This window comes from Ixodes scapularis, unplaced genomic scaffold (assembly GCF_016920785.2).
Source record: "Ixodes scapularis isolate PalLabHiFi unplaced genomic scaffold, ASM1692078v2 PGA_scaffold3__209_contigs__length_174095766, whole genome shotgun sequence".
Taxonomy (NCBI): domain Eukaryota; kingdom Metazoa; phylum Arthropoda; class Arachnida; order Ixodida; family Ixodidae; genus Ixodes; species Ixodes scapularis.
Genome location: NW_024609868.1, coordinates 121380788 through 121400318, shown reverse-complemented (window position 1 = coordinate 121400318; position 19531 = coordinate 121380788). Strand labels below are relative to the sequence as shown.

At 47.0% G+C, this 19531-nt stretch overlaps 1 protein-coding gene across 4 annotated transcripts in view; it reads right to left on the bottom strand.

Annotated features, from left to right (window-relative positions):
- LOC8024554 (valine--tRNA ligase, mitochondrial) overlaps nucleotides 1–19531 on the bottom strand; it is an 88050-nt gene that overhangs the window by 22960 nt on the left and 45559 nt on the right. For all 4 annotated transcript variants that reach the window (XR_006078121.1, XM_029990573.4, XM_042292612.1 and 1 more), the window contains exons 17-21: nucleotides 19294–19398; nucleotides 14994–15153; nucleotides 10578–10714; nucleotides 9342–9491; nucleotides 3512–3721 (exon numbers count right to left, since the gene is read on the bottom strand). Coding sequence is in view for 3 of the 4 variants with exons in the window: in XM_029990573.4 (XP_029846433.3) it covers nucleotides 3512–3721; nucleotides 9342–9491; nucleotides 10578–10714; nucleotides 14994–15153; nucleotides 19294–19398 (762 nt within the window). In the remaining variant the exon portion in view is untranslated. The remainder of the gene's footprint in view (nucleotides 1–3511; nucleotides 3722–9341; nucleotides 9492–10577; nucleotides 10715–14993; nucleotides 15154–19293; nucleotides 19399–19531) is intronic.

Sequence of the window (19531 nt, the reverse complement as noted above, 5' to 3'; positions counted from 1 at the left end):
TATGACGACTGCTTTCTGGAGGTTACATAATGAATTTCTGCATTGCGTCTGTGTAAAAATAAACCACATATTGCAACGGAGCACTCCAGGCACCTTGGATACAATCGTAATCAAGCTGCTTGGAAAGAATTTTCTATAAAAATTGGGCAAAATATTACTTTGCAGATGAAAAAAAAACATTATTGAGCAAACTATGTCAAATCGGAGGCAGATAAAATCTACTGTGAGTAACTCCTACGAGTGGCCCGAAAGCTGACCACTATTGTCTCCATCGGCATTAGTAATAATCACACCTTAAAGATAACACCAATGAAACGTATGAAGAGACGATGCAAGCCTCTATGGTTTCAATGGAAATGAAGGAAACAGTAATGCTGTAAGATTAGCATGAACATTTGAAAAGCAATTGGCTCTCCTGGCATTTTCGATGGCGTTCTAAATGCATACTATTTATAGGGCCTTATCGTGCCCCTCCTCTACCAGGCATAGCAAGGAGGCCACTGAAGGGTACATTGCAAGAATTTTGTGAACGTTAAGAGCCATCAAAGTGTCTCATGACACTGTGACATTCCATGACATCACGGTGTCACGGGGCATTATGACATCGTCAAGGTTACATGCCATGGACACAAAATCCCCAAAATTGGCGCTATGAATGCTATGCACCTAAAAAGTTGCGAGCCTCGTCCAAACGTACGAGCTCTTTTCCTGCGCTTCCTGTGAGGCCCTGTAGCACAGACCCGATTGCTTTTATGACCGACGCTTCTATAAAAAATGAAAGCCGTTTACAATTCCCTGTAACACTGGATTAGAGCGCAGCTCTTGAGGAGGAGGATAGAAGCGTACTGAGGGATAGGTGACTCCTTGAGGTCACGTGACCTCAGGGGCGGGTCGTGTGATGTCAGGGGGGTCTTGTGACCTCGGGGGACGTGACCTCAAGGGGGGGGGTCGCGTGACCTGGGGGGGTCGCGTGACCTGGGGGGGTCGCGTGACCTGGGGGGGGTCGCGTGACCTAGAGGGGTCACATGACCTGGAAAGTCATGTGACCTTGTGGGGTCACATGACCTGGGGGTCACGTGACCTTGGGGGGGGGGGGTTCAAGTGACCTCGCGGTTACGCCGACGCCACTCAAGCCGGAAACGGGCCCCTAAGAGCTGCGCTCTAAAAAGAAGCACAAAACAGTATTTTCCTAATTCTCCTGTAATTTTAATTACAGCTGGAGACATAAGCGTGACGCCAAAGTCGTTAAAAGGCTTTGAGTTGGTTTCTCCTCGAGAGTACCACCACGAGAAGTCACGGTGCATTTCTTTGTGGCCACTCCCTTGTTGGCTGTGCTTGAAATCTTACTCGAGTGAAACTAACTCACTTCGGCGGGTCATGTCCCGCGAAAACATACCTAGGTAAAGCTACGCTGAGTGCAGCTAGGTTTTCGAACACCAAGGTACAAAACATTTCCCAGAGAGCATGGGTTCTGAAACTGTGTTTTTAAAAACCCGAGGGTTCCCCAGAGAACGCCTTATGGGTTCCCAATTTCTTCGATTATCCCTGCCCCTAAGCGAAGTGTTTTTGCTAAAGGTGAGCGAATACAGAAGAGTAATTTTCTAATCGAATACCAAATCGAATTAAGAAAAAAAAGCTGAATATCGAATCGAATATCGAATAGTGATTTTATTTGTAGCATTTTTTCAAAGAGTGCTGCAAATGAGATTATTATAATATCTGCAGAGTATGCGCCTGGTGCAAAATATGCATCTTGTACGAAACAAAAGCTCAAATGTATTTAAGTTCTAATAAAAAAAAAAAGAAGAAAAAGCAGTTGCTGCTGGACATCAGACACTAAAGGTACAATTTTATGGCGCAAACATAATCTATCTACCTTGAGCGTCACAAAAAACTAAGGTTACAGCCAGGCATGCCTTTTTTTCTCGTTAAAAGCACGACCTAATACCGCGACATGTCCTTTTTTTATATTTATGTATCTCAGAAAAGGGGCATTTTGCAATATTTGGTCTCAATTTTAGGAAGAAAAAGGGGACTCGGGATTTTATTTCACATAAACAGATGGGGGCAAAATCTGAGTAAACAGGCTTAAACATATAATCTTAAGTAAAAAAACATGTGGCTAGGTGGCACAAGTCACTGTTCAACTGACGCTATGCACCCATTTCTCCGTCCATCTGTCCTGTTTTAGAGAGCCTAGATTTAAAAGAAGGAGCAAGCGAAACTGAAACCACGGAGACGGCTCCAGCGCAGATTGGTCGTAAGTGTGCATGTGTTGTGTTCTCGCGTAGAACAAAGGCAAGCAAACGGAAGAGCGACGATGCCTGTCCTGCCTGTCCAATCCCGATCGACGCTTTCGTCTTTTCGTCACCTTCTCACAGTTCGCATAGTTCGTAATTCAAATGCGACTATCCAACAGTTGGAAACACTCTCAAACCTAGGCACACTATTTTTCCGTTCCGTTTAGGTCCAAATCAGAAATTGTGGCTTGTGGTTACAAAAGAATGGTGACAATTACTCGGCTGGTTTCATCGGTGTGGTTAACGTGGTTTCCTTTCTGTGATCATGCAGCCACTGATTTATGCGAGTGTGGCAAATGTGTTTTACATCGGCGCTTCCATTTGAAACGAGGAACTTTAGTCATGAAAAGAATTAGGCATGGCGCGGAATTCCGGCCTCCCAACATTTTCTCTCTGGAAGGGGCGCAAACGGGATGTTTCGGTTGTGATTCAAGGTTAGATTGCAGATTGTGTTAAGATCATGAGTAAATCTGCGTGCTATAAAGTTTGTGGCGTTCGTTACTTTTCTTCTTACCTGTGCATTAGATTTTTGAGGAATGCTAGGACCAAGAGGTGTTTCTCGCATGGTCTAACATCACGACACGGCGCTAACATCGGGAGAAAAAAAAGCTTTTTTGTCAGCTCTGCACCGACCGCACGTCTTTGGCTGAATATATTGAATATTCGAGTTACCAAATACTAAAAATTCAATTTGCAAATCGAATTATTCAGGCACTTTCTATTCGATTCAATTCCCATATTCCAGTATTCACACCCACCCCTAGTCTTTGCAGTTTACCATAAAATACTGCAGAAGCGCCCACCATTAACACTTCCCAAACTTTAGAATTCTGCAAATTATAAGTGCCCCATTTGACTGGACAAGCGCCCATGTCTAAATTAACCCAGTTTTCAGTGAAAGTGAGGTGGGCCCTCCCCAGACATTTTACGGTGTTATTTTAGCAGATCTGAGCCACCCATTAATGCTTAACTATAAGCCAACCACTTCCTAGTTTGTGCATTACTGTTAACAAAGTCTGTTGGCTTCTGCATTGCTTTACTGCATCAATGCTGACATCGGAAGGGTTTCTCGGCTACTGAGAAACAGATAGGCATTCCTTGAAATAGAAGAGCTCGAAGAACCCCTGCCCTAAAGTGAGACTCAGTAAATTTTAAAACACGGCCGTCGTGCGTTGCCGAACACACCGAACAGAGGACGCCAAGGGCCTCACCTGGTCCCTGGTCGGGTAAGGGGCGACGCAAATGCTGGGTGCCGCGCAGCCACCAAACCTCAATGCCAGGCGCTGGTAGAGCTCTTCGGTGAGAAAAGGGGCGGCGGGAGACAGCGTCTTCAGCGTGACGTCTAGCACGGCGTGGAGGACGCTGCACACGCGTGAGATGTCTTCGGTGCTGTTTCCCCACACTGCAGGCTTGATGCTCTCCTGCCACGCAAAAGACAACGGCAGAAATCAATCCCTAAATACCCTGGTCATTCACTCGGTGCAACTCTCATTTGACTATCGCACTTGAAATATGTTGCTTGTATGATAAACATGTATAAAAGCAATATTGAATTTTAAACCACCATTTGCATCAGTCACCGTGGCACAAATCTTTATTCAGGGTGGTGGTAGGGTACCTTCTTGAGACGTGGCACTGCAAAACTGGCCAGAATTGAGCTTATTCGGGCCTCTTTTGCCTCCACTTAATAAAGTAAAGACTTATGAGGGAAACAATGCGATAGAATACAATACTATAAACGACTTATTTTTTGTGGGCCCAATATTTCGCGATTTAGATCAAAGCTGAAGCTTTGAAATAATTCGCGGGTTCTAATTTTCGCGACGCGGTGGGATCTCAATATAGATTCCAATGTGTTTACATTTTACCGGAATTGTTTGCGGGACCCATGTTTTGCAAATTGTAGGTGATTCGCGAAATTCACGAAAATGAGGTCCTTGCGAAAATTAAGTCATTTACGTTAGTTTAATATTTGAAATATACTACTGCCAAGTAGACTTGTGCATGAAATGCAACAGTTGCTACTGCTTTTTCTTTCTACACACCAGATGCGCACTGCTCAAGGAAAAAAAAAACATTTTTTATGGCCAAAACTTGCCCCTGTGGACAAACTAGGGTTGAGAAAATATGGTACCATTTTGTCACACACTCTAGAAATAAAGGAAAATTCCAATGCACACCGTGGCAATTAACTGCTCCACTGTAACAGTGCTTGAAAGCACCTTAAACCCAAACATAGTAGCACAAGTTGACGTGCACTACAAGAATATGAACTGTTTCCTTACCACAGGAAAACTGTCCATTTTTAAAGAGACACTGACAACCCCAAAAAAAGATTTTTTTTTTTTTTTCATTTTTTGTTAGGCAAATTATTATGGTGTCAGAATACTACCCAATTAAAATTTTGCTACAGAGCCACGCATATTTTTAATAAAGCCAAAAAACGCAACTGCTCGAAACCAAAACCGAAACCCTCGCGCCGCACGGAGAAGTGGAGAGGAGAGAGTGAGTGGCGGAAGTCTCGTCCCGAGACTTTCGCCACTTTAACGAAACCCGATTTTTAAAATTGGGTTTCGTTAAATCGAGGTTCAACTGTATGAGTATCAAAAGATAACATTTTTTTTTTAACGAAAAATATTTTTTTTTGGTCAGCTGTTGGGAGAGGGGGCCAACACAACAAGAATAAAAAAGGATATGCAGACATTTCAAGAAAAAGATAACAGCTAAAAAATTTCAAAATATACAAAATATGCTAAATTTTAATAGCAAGAAAGGTTGCAAATTGCAGTGCTCTTAGATAAAAAAAACAGCATTAAAACAAACGTGTGGCATATATGCCATTCGGTGAATCAGTTTCTAGACGTGGTAAAACACAGTTAAATGTAGCAGGTACATCAGAAGATATTTGTCTTATGCTCAACTTCACACTCCTTGTAGCAGTTTGCAGCTGCACTGCTTCTCCATTTTTTGGGGGGGTTTGTGACGCAGCCATCAAGGGGTAGAAGGAGGTCGGGCACACCCTACATCAAGTCCAAAAAGCTGTTGGGTGAGCTCCGTTCGGAATGCCAGTTGATCAAAGCACGCACTTCTACAGAGGTAATGAATGCTTGGGTACTTCTAACGGTGTGCCTGAAGAAGAATGCAGCTGTGGACAGCTAGAATGTCAATGCAGGGAAAGAAGAGCCTTCACCCACCGGATACACCTCATGAGGATGTTGTATGATCTGATCAAGCATTCGGCATTGTTGTTGTTGACAAGCTGCGGCTTCTTGATGGAGATCTGTGACCATCTATTCCCTCCTTTAGCACTTTTTTTCGCAAGCACGTTCCTGTTGGCAGTATGTACAGTGCTCATCATGCGTATGACAAGTCGGTCTTTCCTTTGAAGACGATCCCGTAGCCGTCGAACATCACCTCTTTTTGCCTTCTTCCATTTGAAATCCTTCAACTTGGCTGAGAATACCCGAAAATCTTTTGTGTAGATGCCATGTTCGAACGGCGGACGCTATCTGCTTGTTTGTGTGTTTGTTTGTGATAGATTGCCATCTCATGAAAAAACCAAAACAAATGTACTATACAGATACTCAAACTAGAGTCACTGCCCAGCCCATTTTTCGGGCCAATATCGATTTCAAAACAAAACACCTTGAAATAACCCATCGCGGACTCTGCGATCTGCGAACACTCATCCTATCCAAATGACGCGGCCGCGGACCTTACAGCTGGGGGACGTCCGTGACAAAGTGAAACGAATAAGGGAAAGACACTTCTCTTTGTTTACGCATTTCCGCCACGAGTGACCCCGAAGTCATAGTGTATCCATGCGAAAAGAAAACGATAGAGATAACAAAATAAAAGTTTGTTTTCCTTACAAAACAATTAGCCCCCCCCCAAAAAAAACAACTTTCAGCCTTTTTACTTTGGTGAAGGAAGAGCAGCGGAGCTGTAGCTTCTGTTCTCGGCGGTGGCTTTCCAGGCGAGTGGTATGCTCTTTTTTCGCAAGGTAACCTGAAGTGCTCGACGCAGTGGAACTTGATAGCGGCCCTGCAGCAATTGCAAAACCATTCGCGCTGCTGTGCACATTGCCGTACAATCCGTTCCCGCTCTTCTTCCTCCAAAGAAATGTTGCCGCCACCTATGAGCGACGGCAGGAACCAGTTGTCTGGTTGCTGAGGCTGGAAAGGTTGCCGCGATCTATGAGCGACGGCGGCAAGCAGAGTGTTGTGTTGACCACGGGTGTCAACATTTGTTTGTACCGGACATGATCCTAAGGAAACTAACCCTTAACAACTCCGCTGTAAAAAAAAAAAAAAAAGTTGAAGAGATAACACAAGCAGTAACCCATTCAGGGATCCCGAGATAAGTGAACGTCCCATATACTGGAGAAGGAGCGAACCCCTTCCTACTCTGGGCACATCGCGACCGCGGTTGTGCAATGTTATAGACAAAGCCAATGGGTAAGTAAAGCTTTGCTGGAACACCCTACACTGACGTTTGTAGAGCAGTTCAAACCACCGTTGATAGCATGCCGTGCACAGACGCATGCATGTACGTACCAAAGAAGAAAGTTGCGCAAGAGCTTGCGATTGACAAGGCGCCCGACTTGGCCCAACGCCAAAGTATTTGCCAACGCGATCACTGGCTTTACTTCTCTCTCAGCATCGCTCTTCGTTGCTTCTTTGGTCCGCTCGCTCACTCGTTGCGCCTGGTTGGTTTTTATATTTTCTTATAGACTTTTACTTTTTATTTTTTTTACTAACGAGAACATGGCGGAGACGTGCTTTCCCGGAACGAACGTTGCACTGTATGCAGATCGGCAGTGTTCATAGCACATATGCAAGCAATGGACTTCGTGATAGTAAAACATTCTTTCATGCGCATTCTTTGTATAAAACAATAACACTAATTCAAGTTTTGAGTTTAATGTATCTCTTGTGCAGCCGCGCTAGATACGCAGAGAAAAATGGGCGGTTTTTTCTGCTTTTTTTAAACTTTTTGTGCTAACCCACAGACATGGCCCACCACCTCGCTTTTCTTATGAATATCAGGCGGCTGGGGGATGGGCGATGACTCGGGATATTACGGTAGTCTAACCACCAGATGCATTGACAACAAGCACAGATTGCCCGGACTTTCACACGAGATCAGCAAAGACCACGAAAATTAAAACCGAAAGCATAACAAACCTTGATAAAGTGCAGCTGTCGACGTTCTGGGCTTATATGACAAATTATTGCTGTCGGAATTAAAATCATCTTCTGACTCACTCGTGCTAGTATCAGTAACGAAATCCACTGCAGACGCCCTCAAATTGCGAGACTTCAAATGCTTCCTAAGAGGCGCACAGCACCACGAAGGCGCCATGTTCACAGCGTGGAGCACTCTTCCTCAGTTGTGTGATTGATTACATAACAAGTCATTAACTCCTGGCAAGAAAAAAAGGAGAAAACTATACGGAAACTGAAACTAGAACGTGTAATCTAACCACTGGATGCCGTAACTTGTCCAGAAACACATTGTACGCTTTGCAACGGGGCTCGCAAATCTTTGATCGGGGGTGATAGATTTTGATGGGCGCAGTATAAAAAGAATTAAAACTGCACTAGGATTACGTTAGAACTGTAACATTATGAACCCCTTAGAAAGCCAAGAAACACTGCTTTGGGAAAAGAAGTTTGGTGTCTCTCCAACCACACTGCACCTCTGAAAGTGGGCAGTGGGGTGTAAAGGCTGGTTCACACATTTGCGATTGAGTCTGCACAAGTGCGTTGCATTGCCTTGTAACCCACTCTGCCATGCAGAAGTTATCTATTGGGTAGACCTAGAGCACTTCTAACCTGCATATAAAGAGTAAAGGTTTTGCAGAATTTGCAATATCAAATGTATGCACCGTCCGCCAAAAAACTTATGTGGAAGACCATGCGACGTGATGCAAAAGGACAGCATCAGCTGGTGCGACGATTCCATGATGTTGCGTCACTACTCGCCAGAAATTACGGCGATGCTGCGTCGCGCGGTGTTCCACATAAACCACAACAGATCACACACGGAACAGCTGGCACCAAACACGCTCTCGAGGACGCACTGCGCAAATTGCCCAGTTGCACCAGCATGTCCATTCTTCACTCGGCAACATTCACTCGTACATGCACCGCTTCACGTTTGCGCATGGTACGATCTCAATGACGAATACGTTCCATCCTAACACCTGGGGCGAGGCCGTTGGCGCTTATATTCGACGATGCTCTTTCTCACTGCCGCGTTCGCGCCGTCAAGCATCCGCCGCCTGCTTCGGCGTATACATCGGCTGCCCCACTCTTGCGCGCAAAGGCTTAGAGCACCGAGAAAATGGACGACCGAACGCGAGAAAGAGCAGGTTGCGAGGAGCGCAACCACGCGGCCCCCGGCGCTATGGCAATTGGCCGGACGTGCCGTGCCTCAACTGCGGCTATCATCAGTGAAAGGGCGAGGGTATGGGTGCTGTACTTGCCCTCTCCCCGATAAACGCGCGCACACTCCTCCTGTTTTCGGCAACGCGACACTTCCTCGGTACGACGAGCCTAATACAGCCGATGCTGCAATCTGTCGCTTACAACATTGTCAGAATTACTTCGAGCCCACGCTAAAAGACCGACATGTAAAAAAATTACGAAAGTAAAATACAGGTTAGGAGTGTTGCAGGGCCACCTGACTGATGGCGCTGCTTGCCAGTGTATTAAGCAGCTCCGAGGGAAAGCCGCACGCTTGAGACTACCACTTAGAGGACAAAGCCTGCGTGTGACGTCATTGTTAGCGGATCCCCGAACTGCCCCGAGCGGCAAACGCGCCGAAGCTCGATGAGAGTCACTGAGAGGCGGCAGACGCGTCTGTCTTGGCGTCGCCATGCCGCGAGAAGCACTGGCACGAGCTAAGTGGCACTGAGTGGATCCACCAGTGATGACTTCTGGGGAGGACAGGTGCGGGGCTCGTCTTCTGGGTGGCATTGTTTGAGCACGCTCAGATGCAGACGTGTGAACCAGCCGCAATACGCGGAGTACGCACCAGGTAGACGTCGCACAGGTGCTGTACAACGAACGCCTGCACTGCAGAAGTGAACAGGTGCAGGTCCCCGTTGGACAGGTGCGCCTGGCTCGCCTCCACCAAAAACGAGAGACGGCTCAGGATCCAGCGGTCCATCAGTTCCAGCTCCACCTGCATAGCATCGGGGGCATTCTCCTCCCAATGTTTTCCAAAATAGATCTGCACCATCACATACTAATAAGTTTCTGAATTGTTTTAAAAACAAGAATGAAGAAAACTTGTCTTGATCTTTCCTATAAACCTGGGGAACACAATGTGTCGTGCGAGCATTATGCACGCGCTATGATATGTTCTGCTTGCGACATTGTGAAATTTATAACGTAGTGAGCTGTATAACGAAGGATTTTCACAGTTCCGGAGAGACGTTTGGCTCTATTGCGATTCATATTTTGATAAGTCAGTTAAGTGTACTGCAAAAAAGTTTGAATGAACGGCACAAAATTAGACTGCACGAATGAGCGCCCAATGTCCCGGTTGTAGATGAGAAATTTTTGCAGTGGCGGTACTGGCGGTACAACTGCTGGCCTGGTGTCTTTAAATTGCCTCACACAGTGGTGAGTGCACAAACGCGTGCCAGTACAATTTTCATTTAGAAAAGAGATGCCAAGATTGTGTAGCGCGAGCTTTCACCCTGCGTGCCCCAGGCTGCGATGCACCAGCTGACTTTGCCACCATTCCCCTTTTGATAAGTCAATTGTGAACGTGCAAAACCTCGTTTCTGATGTCGCTTATACTATATTTGGCGCTACACCTTTTCCTAAAACGCCAAGAATGTCGCGCAGGCACGTCAATGCATGACAGCACAAATTTGGTTCCTTACGATTGATTTCTCGCGCTCAACTACTACAACAAAGTCACCTGTACTGCGGAAAACTACACCAGTCCGGAAGACTTGATTATAAAGGCGTTTCACTGTACTGAAATATTTTTATGTTGAAAGCATAAAAAATCTGAAAAAGATTTTGGAAAGTTTTGTCAATCTAAAATATTGGTTAACCTGACGTTCGCAATACCAAGATTTAACTGTAGTAGCCGTTTCAAGAGCTGAAAACAATTCAAAACTTAACTGTCAAACAAATGAAGAGTACATCGAAAGAAAAACACAGGCACACACCATGGTTCAAATGTGGGCGAAGGCACTGAACACGGGTTTTAGACGTTTCCTCCTTGTGGTGGGAGGATCGTGGTGAGCCTCACCGAAAGGAGCGAAGCCAATTGAGGCCTCTGCCCCAGTTTGTCAGCTGCTGAGACAAAGAAGCGCGTCGCCTGCCAGAGCTTGTTGCAAAAGTGAAGCCAGCGAACAGCATCCTTCATCTGGAAACTGATGGTCTCCGCTGGAAGGCAAGCAGTCACAACCGTCCGGTTACGACCCCGAGAGGAAAAATATGCAGCACAAACATTCCTGACATCTTAGAATTCAGCGTGAAAATCAGCACCCAAACCTACCGTGAAATCACGGAAGGACGCACTCCCCACAGAGATTGCCCATCCTGTTTTTCCGGCTAAATACCCATAACATAAAAATTCCGCAACATTGCCCATCCTCCGATTCCTGTTGGACGTTAAACGATGTCTGACGGGAGTCGCATCAACTGCGCGATTTGCGGTACCGGTACATTTGTCAAGTTCACAGTGGGTTCCCGCGTTTTTGTTTGCTGTCTGTGAGATGCGAGCTCTCGGCGGGTTTCCGTGGGTCCTTCGCACTGTGAAACGCGAATGTGCTGCATCCACAACCTGCAGTATCCTTTCCTGTGATACAGGAGTTCATAGTGAGTCCCCGCGTGTTCATCGCATCGCGAAATTGCCGTGTCCGCGATTTGCAGTATCACTTCCCGCATCATGTGGTTTGTAGCGGATGCCCCGGTTTTATCTTTAATTTTACAGCGAAGCTGTTATGAGCTAGGATCTGGAAAAAAATGCGTCCGCGGATGTTGACAGAAAACTCCCCATTGGTCGTGGCAAGTATGAATAAATCAAAATAAAAAGAGGGGGAAACCAGCATGAGTCAGCCTTCTTTGGCATTATTAGAGATAGGATGGTCCTGATCCCATTGTTATCATCTTTAGGCATCGTCCTCGAGGTCATCCTAGAAATCGTCCTTGAGGTCGTCTGAGAGGTCGTCCTAGGCATCGTCCTCTAAGCCTCGTCCTCAAGGTCATCCTAGGAGTCTTCCTTGAAGTCGTCCTAGACGTCGTCCTCGAAGTTGTTCTTGAAATCATCCTAGAAGTTGTCCTTGAGGTCAACCTAGAAGTCGTCCTTGAGGTCGTTCTAGACGTCGTCCTCGAGGTTGTCCTAGAATTCATCCCTGAAGTTGTCCTAGACGTCGTCCTCTAGGCACCTTCCTGGACGTCGTAAAGGTAACAGCTTCGCTGGTCCTCCATCTTCACGTGAAGTGGAAGGGAGGAAATTTTTTGATAAAGTTTTGCTGTTGCACTTGTAAAGATAGCCTCCAGCGTTTAAAGTCATGAGGGTCTTGGGGGATCTCAGAACCCCCACATATTTTGACGGGGGGTCTCAGACCCTTTTGGGAAGTAGATCCAACCCTTCCAACCATGGCGTCCCGAAAGGTAAGGGGGATTCACATGCACAAAAGCTGCTTGTTTCTGTAAGCACAAATATAGAGGATATACCTTAATATCCTGAATCATTGCCCACCCCCCTGCCGCCTGAAATTCATTAAAAAAAAGTGGGGTGGGCCTAGTCTCAGTGGGTAAGCACAAAAAGGTTAGAAAAAGCTGAAAAAAGTGCCTATTTTTCTGCATGTATCTAGCGTGGCCACACAGGAGATACATTAAATCAGTTTATTGTTTTTTGCAAGAAATACTTATGAAAGAATGTTTTACTATCGTAAAGTCCGTTGCTTGCATATGCACAATGAACACCGCCAATCGGCATACAGCGCAAACGTTTGCTCCGTGAAAGCTTGTTTTTAACACGGCTATGTTCTCTTCTTTAGTCAAAAAAAAAAAAGTCAACAAGAAGATATATATACAAACCAGGCACAACGAGCGAGCGAGCAGACGAAAGAAGCGACGAAGAGCGGTGTGGGTGAAGCGGGAAAGCCGGCGATCGCGTTGGCAAATAGTTTGGCGTCGGGCCAAGTAGGGTGCCCTGTCCATTGCAAGAAGTAGACTCTTGCGCAACTTTCTAATTTGGTGCATACATGCGTGCGTCCGTGCGCGACATGCAATCAACGCGGGCTGAGGCTGCATTGCTACGTAGCGTGGATCACACCACTAACACGAAGCTCGAAATGGGATGCTCTACAGACGTCTGTGTGAGGCGTTCCAGCAAATCTTTATTTATCCGTCGGCTTTGTCTTAAACACTGCGCAACCTCACCAACAGAGGTTGCGACGTTACGGGAAACGGACTTTGACCTTGCACTATGCGGTCATATAGAGTGACCCTACATCTCGAGCCCCAAAGCAGGACTCGTGCCTGGGGGGAGGGTTCTGTTGTGAGATTTGAAAAGTTTAAATTTAGGTAATAACGTATCACACATTCCTTATTATTTCGTAAACACCGTGCACATTTCTCTTCCTTGCAGTTTACATACTGTTTAGCATGCACTTTTGATACGCTAGGTTGGAATATTTCTTTAGTATTCATGCATTTATTTTGGTAGATACTATGTTCATAGTACTGTTCACGTGTCATATGCAAATTAACCATCAGCATCGCTTTTAAGCATATCTTGTATGTTGATCAGCGAAGGCACCCTCTCTACTGATGCATTTTTTTGTTTAACCACATATTTTATCCATTCGCTGTTCGGGGGAGTTAAAACGGGACAAAGCACCATCTCACAAGCATGCTGGCACGGCCGGAAAAGCGAGACCTGTCTGGTCACTTTACGGTTACATTCCAGGATATGGGGTGTTTGCTAATCTTGCGATCCCTGAAAGGGTTACTGCTTCTGTTATCTTTCTGACTTCAACTATTCTTGTTTGATCAAACCTTTCGTAAGCAAAACAAAGTTTCCTTCTGTTATCTCCATCGTCTTCCTTTCGCAAGCATGTGCCACGACTTCGAAGTCGCGAAAATCTAGGAGGAAATGTTTGAAAAAAAAGAAGCGTCTCACTCCTTCGTTTTACTTTGCCCCAGACGTCCTCCAACTGTAAGGTTCGCGGCCGCGTTATTGGGGTAGGATAAATGTTCGCAAGTCGCAGAGTCCGCATTGGGGTATTTGTATAAGTAAATAATTGTTTGGTTTTCTTTTTTTTTTTTTTAAATCAATATTTGCCCAAAAAGTGGGGTGGGCGATGACTCGGGATATTACGGTACATTAAAGGGCAACTCTGCTTCATTTTTGGTTTTGAAAAAACAATGCAGTCCTCTTCACTATCGCCTAGGAAGACCACACGTGAAATCTTACGACGCAGTTCTGTCTAAATGTTTCTTAAACGGTCCGGCAAACTTTGCAACTCGCCAAGTTGCCGAAATCAGCTGACTTGAGCGGGCGAATTCAGGCGCAACCAACAGCGCAGTTAAGGCTACGGCATGGGCGGAGCCAACATTGAGCTAAACGCCATCTACATGGCCCCCTTTTGCTTGTTTTCACTTCTCCGGGCAAGCGTAGCGCATGACGTCAGCAACGTTGCCTCTCGACGCTCAGCAGTGTTCCCGTGATTGGCGTAACGCGCCTGCGCAGCGCGTTTCTTGGGAGCCGTCCGGCCGCCCGCCGTGGTCCCGCCGTTACCACCGTCTTCCGCGTCACAACCGCCGTCGTCGTCTCACCGATTGTGATTATCGTCTCTCGGAGTTTCGTCCACACTACGGACACCACGTGCGCGCACACTTATGCCGCAGTTGTGCAGACGTCGTTGAATGCCGTAGACACCAAAACGTGGCGAAGAGTGCGGTGCAGACACTCGCGCCTGCCACACGCCCGCCCCAATCCCGCCCGTCGTTGGGCCGAGGATCACGTGACATCTCGTACCACGTGATGGCCATGTACTTGGCGACCCGAGGCCAATGTTGCCGGGCGGAGCCGAAGTTTCAGTTTCGATTTCCGCTCGTGTTTAAAATCAGATTTAAAAATATATATCCCATTTTTCGCGAAGCAAACGACGTAGTGTGTTTTACTAGGGCTTTTTAATTCGAAATCAATCATTATCCCAAAATCTTCGGAATTGAGCGGAGTTGCCCTTTAATTGTAGCCCAGAAAAATTCACCACGCAAAAACCAAAGCGAATATGAACGTTGGCATATTTGCACAGGCAGAAGAGTAATGAGAACAGTACTAGGACTGGTGATGACAGTAGGCGCTATGTATGACACAGGGTACTAAGCAAAATATACGTGAGAATGCAAATTACTTTTAACGCAGTTATGCATACACAAAACAGAGGACTAAAAAGGGGGATGTCGGTGGTGACAATGTGCAAATAAATATGGCACACAACTATCTGCGGGGTAAGAATCAGCATGGATATGTAGTGTTTGGTGAGCATCGCGACGTCATTTCTTCACAAGTGCTTATTTTTGCGCCAGTAGCCTGCTGGAAACGGGACGCGGGACGGACCAGGCTTGCGGGCCGGGGTTTGGAGACCCTACTTTGAAGAATAGGATGAGTCACTCCTGAAGGCAAAGAACGAAGAAAGATTCCCACCCTGGACGTCATAAGAGAGCAAGGCCAGTCTGAGGGCATCGCTGCCGCACTTCTCGATGCCGGAGGGGAACGCCTGCCGCTGGCACCTCAGGGCCGTGGCCAGTTCCTCCGGCCCAATGTAGCCTTGCCTCTGCAGCTCCCGGGTGCTCTCCTCCAGTTCCTGAACACGATCACCAAGACATCTGCCGCTCAAACCCAAGCAACGCCCAGGATCATACCGCTGACTGCTGCTGTCAGTGTTGAGTTTCATGGCATAACATCCCAAGTAGCACAATCTGGAAGGGGAGCTGACATGGGTCCCACTTGGGCAGCCCACGTGGGTCCCATGTCACTTTTGCGAGTCAGGCCCAAGTAGAGCCCAGTTGGGCAGCCCACCTGGGCTGCCTCGGGGGACCCACACAGGGCCTAATTGGGCAGCCCACGTGGGCTCCCCTCGTGGGATTCACAGCGGGCTTTTTCGGGCAGCCCACAAGCCCCCTGTGGGGCCCACAGGGGGCTTAGGTGGGCAGCCCACATGGGCCCCCCTTTGTGGGGTCCACAGTGAGTCTATGTGGGTTAAAGTCATTGGATCTGGGAAAGTAGCGCCATTGCCCTCCCGCCTGCTAGCCAGACACAAACAAATACCCACATACAGCTAACAAAACCTCTCAAGGTGATTGGCTGATCAGGATCAGTTGCCATGGTGATCGCCATTTTTGGCCTTTCAAATCGTTGAAGCTTCAAAAGGGTCGTTCCAACCAGTCGCACCAAGATCACTATGAAGTGCCATCATACTGAAAGCGTTCCTCGACCCATACAAGCGTCTTTGGCACTGTGCATGCAATAAACTTATCCCTTGTGCTTATCTCCCCAGATCTCTTACAATTATGATGTTCTTGCGTATTTCAAGACAGGAAAATTACTTTTATGCCTCCAAGCACTGATGCCGCATGTGATGACGTACATCTTCGTACCACCACATGCAACGTCAGTGCTTAGAGGCATAAAAACTAATTTTCCTGTCTTGCTCCCGGCAAGACAGCAAACACCAGCTCCACCTCCCTTTCCCCTTTCCCCCTTCCCCCTCCCTCCTCCCCCCCCTCCCACTTCTCTGCCACTTCCTCACACAGACTCAACAACCACAGGGCAGTTTTGATTGACCTCAAATTGGGATTGTGCAGTACCCCATACTTCGAAACACGTCTTCACTTCCTTTTTAATGTGAAAGCATTAACTGTCCCCTGGAGCGAGCTGACGTCATCAGCTTTGAAGTTGCACCAAACGGCACCTTAAATCCTTTCTCCAAGTGAAGCCAGCTCCCAGCTATGAAACCACGTGAAAAGCCTAGCCAAACAGCACATAGTTTCCCCAATCCGAAAGAAGCAGAGTAAAGCTGATGGATTTTAGCTTCGGTCCATTGGCTGGCGCACGTCGACGAGGCTCCCATTGGCCGCTGCGTGTCAGTTTCAACGACTGCCACCCCATGGCGCTGCGTGTCCGCGAGGTAGCAGCTCCACCGCTCCATGCCCAAAACCAGCGTGCGCGGTCGACCGTCGACGCAAGTAAAAAAAAGAAAGGAGCACAAGAGCGGCTTGCATGCTTTCGAATTCACAACTCATAAGAAGTGCTTAGGTGTACCTCGAGCCTTTTAGAGCGCAGCTCTTAGGGGCTCGTTTCCTGCTTGAGCGTCGTCGGCGTAACCGCGAGGTCTTGTGACCCCTCCCCTAAGGTCACCCCAAAGTCACGTGACCCCCCGAGGTCACGTGACCCCTCCCAAGGTCACCTCAAGGTTATGTGACCCCCAGAGGTCACGTGACACCCCGAGGTCAGGTGACCCACCTCCCTTGAGGTCATGTGACTCCCCCTCCCCGAGGTCACGCAACCCCCCCGGAGCATATTCGAGAATGAGGGGACGAGGGGGAGAATGGGTCTACCCTCCCCCAATACCCTTCCCTCGTCCTCCCCCCTCAGTACCCTTCCCTACTCATTCCTCCTCAAGAGCTGCGCTCTAATTCGGTGTTAGAGGGAGTTGTAAGCGGCTTTGACTTTTCTGTATCTTCTTCACCTGCCATCCACCATTTTCCTCCCTCCCTCTCACGACTCCCCCTCTAGCCCCCTCCATGTTGGCTTTGAGACGGCTCTGCCCACCACTGAAAAAGGTTGCCAACCCCTGGTCTAACGCATTATACACCACTCCGAACGAATTGCCTCTGAAGTTCTGCTTGAACAGCCAGTCAGCCTCTGCATAATGGAAACCGGCTCTGTGTTACTGCTGAGCCTATTGCTCTCATTTTGCAGACGCATCTCTTCTCCTTCCTCTTCATCCTTCTGTGCCCGCCGTCATCACTCCTGCGCCGCTTTGATGGTACACAAAGCCCAAAAGCGGGAGCCTTCATGGCGCATTACTTCACTTTGCTGTTGTCGAGCGCACTCCGAGAAAAGTCGCCGTTCCAAAAGCAGTCGCCGACTGCCCACATTGTGTTGCACGCTTTGTCGAGGCCATGTCTCAGGCTCAGACATGGTGCTAAGAGCTGGCTCTATAAATGCTATGTAAAAGATGTCACAAAAAAATATTCACAGGGTTTCTTTTATTGCAAAAATAAACTAGGCATTGCCAAACGCTCATTTTTCGCCCAAAGGTAGAGCTAGAGGTCACAACCAGATGGCAAAGCTTCAGCCCGAACGGACACCTTATTCAAAAGTAATAAGTGATTTTATGAAAATTTCAATGGGACAATGGTTTCTGGTGCCATAGAGCCCCATGTATTCGAAAACTCTGTCGGCCGCCATTTTTCCATTGAATTTTTCAGAAAATCACTTCTTTTGAATAAGGTATCGGATCGGGCTGAAACTTTGGCATCTGGTTTTGACCTCTAGCGCTACCTTTGGGCGGAGAATGAGCGTTCGGTGATGCCTAGTTTATTTTTGCAGTAAAAAAACCCTACAAATTTTTTTTTTGTGTGACGCCCTGTACAGTCGAGCCTCGTTATAGCAAATTAGCATCGGGAGCAGAAATTTGTTCACCATATGCGATATTTATAACGAAAGTACACACAAAAATTGACAGAAATGTTCTGGCAATCGAGCCCTTGCAAGAACATGCACAGCACTAAGATATAAAAATGCGCTATCGCGGACTACGAGAACCTTACCTGTCACTAAGCAGCCTTAAAAGAATAGATCGGAGCACGAAGATATGGCAACACGAGAAACGACGTTAGCTGGATTTATTATTTCATTTATTTGAAGACGTGATTTTGGGCTGGTGCTTCTTTACCTGGAGCCACCGCGCTGGAGCCACCCACTGCTCGCGCTGGAATCATCATGCCCTAACAGACACACCAGACTGATTGCTTTCGTTTGAAGAAGCTGATCAGACACCGGCAAATTTTGCGACGTTACGTCCTTAAATCATGAGAACAGAGCCTCTTCCACGTCCGGGTCGAGGCAAGGCCTAAGACACTTTCGGTCAGTCTTGACGGCATTGTTTGAATAGCAAACTTCGATCTTCTTCCTTGCACTCAGGATGGTAGATATTGTGCTTGGTGCGAGCTCAAAGTCCACAGTGATGTCTTCTCTTCCGACCGCTGTCCACCGCCCCCCAAAACCTTCACTTTTGTCTCCAGAGAGACAGCTTTTTGCTTCGTCGCCATTTGCAGCTCCACTTTGAGTGGCTAGGCTGGTGGTGGGCTTCAGTCTGCACCGGCTCTTGATGCCTCGCATAAAGGCCAGCAGCGGCACAACAACCGTTATTCGCTCGGTTCATAGGTGGCACTACCTCCCGTAACGCGCATTTTTGCACATCGGGCGATCTAAACTTTCAGAATCTTTAGTTTAGAAATTACTTTTTCTTATTTTTCTACTTTTTAATAACCTTCATAGTATTTTGTGACGCAAGAAAAGCAGGAATTGCTTCACTATAACCGATAGCGCGTCAGATTTCATGGTTTCGGTTTTGTTATATAACTAGAACTCCTATCCAAATAAAGCATGACCAACCAAACTTTGTGATTAGTTTGCTATATTCAATAATTCGCTATATCAGTCTTTGTTATAAAAAGGTTCAACTAGCGCACTTCAAGGAAAGTCACCGTTCCGAAAGCAGTCGCCGATTGCCCACATTGTGCTGCATGCTCTGTCGAGGACACGTCTAAGGCTCAGACAGAGTGCTAAAAGCTGGCTCTATAAATGCTATGTATTACAAAAATGAAAGAAAGAAAATCGCCTTGACAAAAAGCGAGTGAGCGAAAGAAATAAAAAAAATAGCCTAAGCAAAACAAAAGGGTACATGCACAAACCCAAGCCAGGTGGGGCAGCCTACCTCCAGGGACTTGCCGTGGACGACGTCGAGAGGGTCGATTACGTTGCCCAGAGACTTGGACATCTTGCGGCCCTCGGAGTCTCGGATCATGCCATGGAGCATCACCTGCAGGGGACACAAAGGACCCAAACAAAACAAAGAAAATGTGCCTCATTCCAATGCATGTAAATGCAGCATTCGTTAGAGCGGAGCTCTTACCGTAAAGTCGGTTGAGAAAAAAACTAATACTTACTCTATC